The 10,544-nt window shown below is 38.3% G+C and overlaps 1 protein-coding gene across 1 annotated transcript; it reads left to right on the forward strand.

Annotated features, from left to right (window-relative positions):
- Positions 1-3,558: 3,558 nt before the first annotated feature.
- Positions 3,559-3,981, forward strand: LOC137623504 (uncharacterized). Its single transcript, XM_068354334.1, has one exon. It carries the CDS (start codon positions 3,559-3,561, stop codon positions 3,979-3,981), a length of 423 nt encoding a protein of 140 aa, XP_068210435.1.
- The last annotated feature ends 6,563 nt before the right edge of the window (positions 3,982-10,544 follow it).

The raw sequence follows: 10,544 nt of genomic DNA on the forward strand, positions 1-10,544 counted from the left end.
CACACACACACACACACACACACACACACACACACATATATATATATATATATATATATATATATATATATATATATATATATATATTGTTCTGAAGCCTCATGGATTTTGTAAAACATAGAACAGTCGGAGACGGTGGAGAAGGATTGGACTGGATTGGTGATAGGATATTAGCAGACATAGAATATGCTGATGATGCTGTCATTAGCGGAACACCACAGGATTTGCAATGCTCCCTTACCAGAATACACGAGTTACCACATGAGGTTGGGCTCAAGATAAATAGAAGAAAGAAAGAGACGATGAGAACGGAGTATGCAATGGAAGACGAATTCTCACTGGAAGACAGGCCTCAGCTCGAAGGAGGTCTTAGTCTGACACCGTTGTAAGCTCACAGCCATTAATTGCCAGGCACTTTTCCCAGGTCAGTCACAGGTCATAAGATGATAAGCCAGGTGTGAGAAGAGGGGTCCTATAGAAAAAACAAGGAAGAAGCTTGGCCATGATTGGTCAACACCCAGAAAAGGAAGGTGGGCGTCAAAGACGCTCATTGGACATCAAGTCCTCAAGTCCGCCCTGTGAACTTCAAAAGCACCAATCAGGAGGGAGAGGGGTATGACCCTAGGAATAGATTTTCCCAAGGAAAGGAGTCAGTTCCTGTCTAAGAGCGAGGGGAGACCGTTCCTCCCTAAGAAAGACGGGAAATCGTTCTTGCCCCCTTCAGGAGAACAACAAGTCACCGAAGCTCACAAGGATGGTCAGACTCCGCGACCTCGGCGAAATTGAGGTTCCAACTCAACCCCAAAGTCCACGAATGGCCAGCTGACAGTGGGCGCTCCAAATACAGATGTGCGGAACGCTGACAAAGATAAGTACAGCGACGTTGGTGCGGAGAGAGAGAGAGAGAGAGAGAGAGAGAGAGAGAGAGAGAGAGAGAGAGAGAGAGAGAGAGAGAGAGAGAGAGAGAGAGACATTATATGTGTGTGTTTGTGCTTGTATAAATTTGAGTGTATAAACACATTTACCGCCATGCTTTTGTACACCATTATTTTTCACTTAGGGGAAAAAATAATAAAGAGTAAAATGTGTTACTTTGTCTTGTATCCCAATGTCATGTATGTACATCTGTATGCGATATACACTATATTGTTTATTGTAAGTGAGTCTATTAATCAGGTAATTGAAGTATTGCCAAAATTCTCGCCCATGCGATTGCGTATTGCCATCATATAGCGCTTGCCAAAACAGAGAAACAAGGAGATCATGTGATAATGTTACATTGACAAAGAGAGCCACAGTGGAGCAATGACCAATTGAACTAAGTGATTTATTTCATAACTGAAGTAACGCCTAAATGCTCGCCCACACAGCTCGAAATTACGCTGTAAAAATGGGATGGAAAATGGTATGGCATTCCCACTGGCTAAGCGAGTGCCAAAGTAGTGTAAATATTTATTCCTTGTATAGTATATAACAAACCGAAGTGTCAAAACAGTAAATTACATCTGCAGCGTCATTACTTACTATAGTTTAAAATTATCGGATTTTTAAATATCGTGTTTTGATTACCCAATTTCCATTTATTTTTCTAATTAACAGAGCGAGAGATAAAAAAGGCAATAGCTTTACACTGTATGAGCGTGTATGAAACACGTGTGGTAAATGCAGTTCCTGTGAAATAGTATGGAATTAACGATCAAGTATATGGGAAAAATATACCACCTGATATAAAGCAGCTTTAGGGTAATATTTAATATTAGCTAATTCTATGTATGTCAAGAGGAAAGTAAAAAAAAAAAATGCCAAATTCAAAGTTCAGTGGTCTGCAAATGAGAGTAATGCCAGGCTGACACATGCACGAATCTGTGGCACGAGTCGTGCCAATGCCAGACTAGTCGTAAACTAGCGTGAAGTGTACGTAAACCTAACGTGACTTCGTGGCATGTTGTGACGAGAATTTTGAAGTGTTCAAAATTTTGGTCACAACAAAATTTCGTGATCGGGTCATGAACTATGCGCAAACTGTTTGTGAACTCGTCGTGACCTCGTCGGGACGATGCGTGACAGTGCGTGGCAATGCGTGCCATGCCACGACTGTCATGAACTGCCACGAATAGTTCACGAACAGCTCAAGTCGAGTTCACGAGTAATTGACGACATGTTCACGAATATGCGCGCGTCGCAGCGTGGCCGTGCCTTCCCACTGACATAGTCATGTGTACTTCACACATTGATGGCACGAGCAGTTCACTAGTTTACGCACTTCATGAACAGTTTACGCATGGCATGAGCTGTTCACTATCAGTTCACGAACAGTACACGATCAGTTCACGAACAGTTCACGAGCAGTTCACGACTACTGCACGACACTGGCGCTCGCGTCGGTGTGGGGGTATATATAGAGCTTCCTGGACACTGATCGCCATTCCAGGGGTCACCAGCAAAGAGACAACATGCCTGAAACCAAGCTGACAAGAGGAAGAGGAAAGCAGAGAAGGCCAGAAGCCAACAGGCCAGAGGCAGAGACCGCTGATAGAGATAATTCCCCTCAGTCATCTATATCAAGTCTCAATATCGTGATCCCGGAGACGCAGCAGGATCCAATCGAATGCCAGAAACAGCTATCCAGTGAGGACGAGGCTAACAGAAAGCAGAAGTGGGCCCGGGTGTCCAAGAAAGAAATCCCTGAATACCGCTGGACAGAAGAGGCCGAGTTTTGGTTGGCCAACCTTGTGAAGGAGAGCCCCCAGCTGTACGACAAGAAGCAGAAGGAGTGGCTCAACGTGGCGGCCAAGAACAGCCAGTGGGACCAAGTTGGAGAGCAGCTGGAGCCTCCTGCCACTGGTGCCCAATGCAAGAAGCATTACGAGAAATTGAGAACCAGGGTGGGGAAGATTATGAAGAAGGAGAAGAGGAGTGGAGGTGGCCAGCCACAAAGGAGTGCCCATGACGACCAGATCATGGAGACCTGGAGTTTCCTGATACAACACATCGTCCGGGGAGAGACAGTCCCCAGTGAGCAGTTTGCTGTCCCAGAGTCAGCTGCAGTGACGGTCAGCGACGGAGACGATGATGAAGTGAGGTCCACAGGTTCCCAGAGCCAAGCACCTACTACCACTGGGAAGGGCAAAGGCAAGGGGAAGCGGTCCAGCCCACCAACAACACAGACAGCCACCACAACCGCCAACACCTGGGTGACCCACAGCCACCTCAGTAATGTAGTGCAACAGGTGAGAATCAATGTCTACATGCAGATTGTATTCCAGTTTCATCCATTGCTTTTGACATGGCATGTGCAATATGTTGCATTGAAATGCTGTACTAAATTGTTACAATGTTTGTATGTTTCAGATCATCTCCAAAGCAGATTCCTTGGCGCCCACCCACTCGTACACCGGCCAGCACAAGATCGTACACGATTTTTTGTACCTGCTGGAAGGCCACATGCAAGCCATCCCGGAGGACTCCTGTCATGAATTCCAGATAGACTGCCTCAACCTTGTGTACCACTACAGGTAGCGGCATCAGGTCTTCCAGCAGCCACATCAACAAACACTCATGACCTGGCCAGGCCCACAGCAGCAGCAACCTTGGCAGCCCCCTCAGCAGCAGCAGTTCTGGCATCAACCTCAACCAGCCACCTTGCAGGCACCGCCGGAGCAGCAGCAGCAGCAGCAGCCTCAGCAGCAACCTCCAGCCAGTCAGCCATCACCTGTAACGTGGTTGCCACCCCAGTCACTACAGTCTTCAGGCCAGTCCTCCTGGCCCCGTACCACGGAGTGGCAACCAGGGATTCCACCTGCACCGTCAGCCACCCTTGTCCAGGCTCCTTCACCAACAACTTCAGTATTGTCAGCCACCCATGTTCAGGCTCCTTCACCAACACCTTCAGTGTCGTCGCTGTCAGCCACATTCAAGACACCTGTGACACTACTCAGCTTCCCGGTCCTGACCCCAGGGTCCGATGACAACAACCTATAAGAGGGCATATCATCCTCATCCCTCTACACCTCCAAGGAACTCAACACACCACCAGACCATCGGGTATCCCCACGCAACTGTACCAGAACCAGCAAGGACACTAACTGAGATGAGACACTTCTAAATATTTGTAAATAGTTAGACTGTGATCCTTGTACATATCTGTTGTTTGCTGTTTTCATGTTAACAAATTGCTTTCTTATTTCAAAACATTTGTTTTTCTTTTTAACCTTAAAATAAAGTGAAAGAAAAACGAAACGAAACGAAAAAAAAAAAATTAACGAAAAAGGAAAGAAAAAGAAACCAAAAAATAAAAGGCAACGAAAAAACAAACAAAATATAAACGTTTCTTTTATCTAGAAAATGGAACAACTGTGGATGCAGCTCATGGAGCTACTACCATTCTTTCTTGCCAAGGGACAGCACCAGCAGGGGACATGTAGTAATGTGACAGGTAGTCTCGCTGATCCTTTGCATCCTTCTGGGTATGATGGCTGGTTAGAGTCAGCAGCCCCTGCAGGTGTCGGTCAGTCCTCCATCCACCAGGGATCTGATCATGTGTGTCCAGATCTTCGCGGTCCACTTCTGAAGTTGCGTGTGAGTATCTGATGAGGATGAGGATGTGCAGGACACAGGCGCACATGGAGATCAGGTTGATGGTGTCGGGGTGCTGATGCATTGTCGTCAAGAAGCAATGGAACCTTTGACACAAAATTCCAAAGGCATTCTCCACGACACGTCAGGCACGAGACAACCTGTAGCTATATATGCATTCTCGTAGGACCTGTGACCAATGGGAGAATGGTTTCATCATCCAGGTTCAGAGAGCAAAGGTGTCATCCCCTACGAAGTCATAGGGCACTGGCTGGTCATCATTAGGGAGTGGCTCTGGTTGAAGCACTCCAGCTCTGTTCTCTTCTACAGCATCATGATGCAGGGAACAGTTACTCCATGTTCCTCCATCCGACGCATCACCCTCTGCCCCAACATCCACATAGAGGAACTTGTAGGTAGCATCTGCCACTGCCATCAGTACTATGCTGAGGAAGCAATTGTAGTTGCAGTAGTAAGAGCCAGCATCGGGTGGCTACTTTATGGCGATGTGCTTGCCGTCCACAGCCCCCAGACAGTTATGGTAATTCCATCTGGAGGTGAACCTGGCAGCAACTTCCTTCCACTCTTCTTCAGTTTTGGGGCAGCGCAGGACTTCGTCCTTGTAGACCGCGATGATAGCTTTACAAACCTCGGGTATGAAATTGCAGATGGTACTTGCTTCAACCCTAAAGCTGTACTGTAGACTTGGATAGGAATTTCCAGTGGCTAAAAAGCGGAGGGTGGCAGCTAGCTTGAGTCCACATTGAAGCGGTTCCCTCAGGAAGGTGGCCTACTTCTGGAGGCGAGGGGTTAACTTTTCAACCATCTCTTGGAACAGATCAGCTGTGATTCTGAGGTAATTTTTGTAGCCCCTTTGATTTTCCTTTGGAGTTTAGTCAGTAGACCCACACTTTCCTTTGTGTCTTTCTTCGAGGTGGGGTTGCCTTTTCTTGCTCTTCTGCCTCTGCCAGCCTTTTCTGCTCCTCTTCAACAATGGCTAGAGCAGCTGCCAGGTATAGGCATCTTCTCCTCTCTGCCATGATTGTCTCTGACATTAACCATGTTGCCTCTTCCAAAGCCAATCCAGAAATGACCAGGGGATGGAGAGTCCCTGTTTTTATATGGCATGGCTTAGGCACGACACCGTCTGAATTGCGCAAAAAAGTGCACAAACTATGCGTGAACTCGTCATGTCAGTTCGTGTCAATGTGGACACTGATGGGCACGCATTCGTGAACTATTCATGAACTCGTCGTGAACTCATCATGAACTATGCGTGAAATAGCCGTGAACAGTGCGGGAGCCTCCCAGTTCGTGCCCCAAAATGGCACGACTTGCCACGACAAATTGTGACCAAAAGTTGTGCAAGTGTCAGCCTGGCATAACTCCAGAACAATTTATAACTTTGAGAAGATGAGTCACAAAAGGGTGGAGCATGTTAGGTAGCAGTGTGCTTGCTAAAGATATGTGAGACTTAAGAGTGTAGAAGGAAATCAAAATTGGAATACATGAAAAGATTGCTGAACCGAGTCTTCTCAGTGGAAGTAAAATAAAGATATTGAATTTGAATCAAGAAAAAAAGATTGTGGATACAGAAATTCTTCCAAAATAATTGAAATAGAGAGAAATATGGATACACACAGTCTTGGTTATTGCCATGGCCTCTGTGCCATGGTTTTCCACTGTCTTGAGTTAGAGTTCTCTTGCCTGAGGCTACACTTATGCTCACTATTCTATCTAATTTCTCTTCCTTTCATTATTTTTTAAAAGTTTTTATAGTTTATATATGAAAGGTTTATTTTAATAGTTACTCTTCTTAAGATGTTTTATTCCAATTATTCATTACTTGTAGTTTATCTATTTTCTTATTTCCTTTCCTCACTGGGCTATTTTCCCTGTTGAAGCCCTTGGGCTTATAGCATCCTGCTTTTTGCAACTAGGGTTGTTGCTTGGCAAGTAACAACAACAACAATAATAATAACAATGATAATAATAATAATAATAATTGTGGTTTAAGATATATTGATATTGTTGAAAGAATGGACAACGAAATTTCCTTAAAAGATTATACATTTCATAGCTATTCAGAGGAAAAAAAATTCTGACAAGAAATATATATATATATATATATATATATATATATATATACATATATATATATATATATATATATATATATATATATATATATATATATATATATATATAAATCATTATTAAAGCAAATGTAGCTATGCCTTTAAAGGGTGGGATTCACTGTTGATGAGGCTCCTATGAGAATTAATAATGGAGACTTAATGGGATTATAAAGCACAATGAGTTAACTTATGATTTAACAGGTAACGTGTGAATATAGAGGAACTTTGAATGTCCTGATTAGATTAGATTAGAATTGCTAATGATACCCTGACACAGGATTGATTTTCTCTCATAACATCGCATGTTAGGGAAGTCAATTCACCGATGACTATATATATATATATATATATATATATATATATATATATATATATATATATATATATATATATATCGTGGCATGGTTAAAAGCGACCTGGCCTTTCATTTGAAGGGTCTAGGGTTCGATCGCAAGAATGAGGTAGAATTTTATTTCTAATTGAACACGATATTGTGTTGATTTTCATCCACACACACACACACACACACACACACAAACACACACACATATATATATATAAATATATATATATATATATATATATATATATATATATATATACATATATATATCGATATATATATATATATATATATATATATATATATATAAATATACATATATATATATATATATATATATATATATATATATATATATATATATATATATATATATATATATATATCGCTTAGAAAAAACAACTTAAAGCATTCATATCCCCTTTCATATAAAACTACACAGTCCTTAGCTGCAATCTAACACTTGAAACGAATACGTCATGGCAGCTCTGCCCTGTTTTAGCCTGAAAACATCAACCATGCAACAGAAAAAAATGACGTTCGTTCCTGATTTTTAATGGAAGAAATATTGCCTTATTATAAAAATAACAAGCAAATATCAATAAAAATGAGTGGACAAAGGTTGTCCCACTTTAGATGGACCTAGAGTTGCAAAATTTTTGTCTTATTTGGCAACTCCTCGCCCTTCACTGCTTGGCAGTTCAATACTGAGCGTGCAAAACGTTTTGTGTAAGACAGCACACCGTACTTTCCAATGATATAACAGCCACAGCACTAAAGTTTATAATGTAGATAAGAATACATATAAAGAGAAGAAGAAAAAAACGAAGTGTGGGACAGAGGTTGATGGAGAAAGCTGGCCACTAGCCAGAAACGTCGATCCTACATAGAAGTAGGAAAGGATAAAGAAGAAAAAGAAGAAGAAGAAATGAATGCAGACCTTTTTTTTTGTCTCTAGTGCAGTATTACAGATAACATATGTGAATTTATTCGTGTAAAATCCTCTGTGTAATGCATTTTTATCAAGACTTTATTGATAAAACACCGCGCCAGTCCAAAGATAATCAGATATCTAAAACTACCTGTTATGTTGTATACTTATGCTAAGCAACAGAAAAATAATTTCTTTATATTGAACGAGGAGTGAATGCTGATATATAAGTTAGGAAAAGCCTTGATGCTTAGAAATACAAGGTTTCTAGAGTAATTTTTGTAACTAGGAACAGGGATCAGCATTTGGTATAGCGAATTAAATGAAAATAAAATAAATCAATGTAACGGAATATAAAGATGATAGTTGTAATGGAGAAAATTTGTAACTGGGAACAGGGATCAGTATTTGGTATAGCGAATTAAATGAAAATAAAATAAATCAATGTAACGGAATATAAAGATGATTGATGTAATGGAGAAAATATAACGAAGGACGTCAAGATGGAAGAAGATTTTAACCTATACGTAAAAGGCAGTTAGGTAAGTGCACACGATTGGGAAGAAACTTGAATTATCTGTGGAACTACAAGTGGGAATACATAAAAACAATTGTTCAGTCAACTCTAATCTATTTATAGATGTTGAGTGGAAATATCAGGAAAAAGAATAAAGTTATTGAAATGAAAAGTTTGCATTTATAATACATGTAGTACTTTACAAGATAAATAGATAAAAATGAGAAAAGTTGAGATATGAAAGCTAAGGGTGCATTTTATATATATATATATATATATATATATATATATATATATATATATATATATATATATATATATATATATATATATATATATATATACTGTATATATATATATATACAGTACATATACACACACACACACACATATATATATATATATATATATATATATATATATATATATATATATACATATATATATATATATATATATATATATATATATATATATATATAAATCACCAATCATCACTGACCAGCGTGGTGATGAAAATTGGCCAAACGCCAGCCATGAATAAAGACATGTCTGAGGCTTTTGCCCTATAGTAGCCTAGAAACGACTGCATTTGTTTATATATGTATACAGTATATATATATATATATATATATATATATATATATATATATATATACAGTATATATATATATATATATATATATATATATACAGTATGTATATATATATATGCATATATATATATATATATATATATATATATATATATATATATATATATATATATATATATATATATATATAATTTCTCCTATAATCATAAAATGTTTTATAATACATCAATTAATAAAACTCCAACCGAAATTTCTTTTAACAACTGGGAACATTATGCAATAAATCATTATTGTGAATTTGCTATTAGAATAAATATTAATAAGGTAAAAATTTTAAATTAAAAATGAAAAAAAAAACTTATGTACTGTAATGTAAAAAATAGTTATATAACTTTTTGCTTTATTATGTAATGATTGATATGTACAGAACACTTTCCTTTGACATTAATACTAAGAGTGTAGTAAAAATAAATGTCATTGAAAAAAAATTGTATAACTAATTGAGAAGTTAAATTCTATAAATGCTGAGGTATATAAATGTATAATTTTCTCATGTAAACAATATATCAAGGCCTTCGAAAATAGTGTATTAATGTATATTTTTTCCATGAAAACAATATATTAATGCCTTCGAACATAGTGTATTAATGTATAATTTTTCCATGAAAACAATATATCAAGGCCTTCGAACATAGTGTATAAATGTATAATTTTTCCATGAAAACAATATATCAAGGCCTTCGAACATAGTGTATAAATGTATAATTTTTCTATGAAAACAATATATTAAGGCCTTTGAACATAGTGTATAAATGTATAATTTGTCCATGAAAACAATATATTAAGGCCTTCGAACATAGTGTATAAATGTATAATTTTTCCATGAAAACAACATATTAAGGCCTTCGAACAAAATGTATAAATATATAATTTTTCCATGAAAACAATATATCAAGGCCTTAGCACACATTTAAACTTAACGGTCGCCAAGTCAAGGAAAATATCTCTCTCACTGAGTGAGCAAAACGTTTTACAAATCCAACCAATCGCGAGCTTCCTTTTTTCAAAGGATAAAAACCAACCAATCACGACTCTCCAACACAATGAGACGTCAACACAACCACCATGACGACCACTACATACCTGATATGTACTTGACTTCTTTTGTAACATGAAGCTAAATATTCAAGAAATGAAACTTTTCCTAATTTTTTTAAAGAATTATTCGAAAAAAACTTACATTTTGAGTCTGTCTTAAACAAAATGCAAGTAATTTACAATGTAATAGATTCTGACTTCCAAAGTAATTATACATATTAAATTTCTGCTTCGTAAGATAAAGATATGTTATTTTTTGGTGATTACACAATTTTATTTGATAGTTCACACTTGTGAAGCACCAAGTACAAAGACTTTCAGCTCAATTGAGGAAAATATCAACTTT

This window comes from Palaemon carinicauda, chromosome 30 (genome assembly GCF_036898095.1).
Source record: "Palaemon carinicauda isolate YSFRI2023 chromosome 30, ASM3689809v2, whole genome shotgun sequence".
NCBI classification, from domain to species: domain Eukaryota; kingdom Metazoa; phylum Arthropoda; class Malacostraca; order Decapoda; family Palaemonidae; genus Palaemon; species Palaemon carinicauda.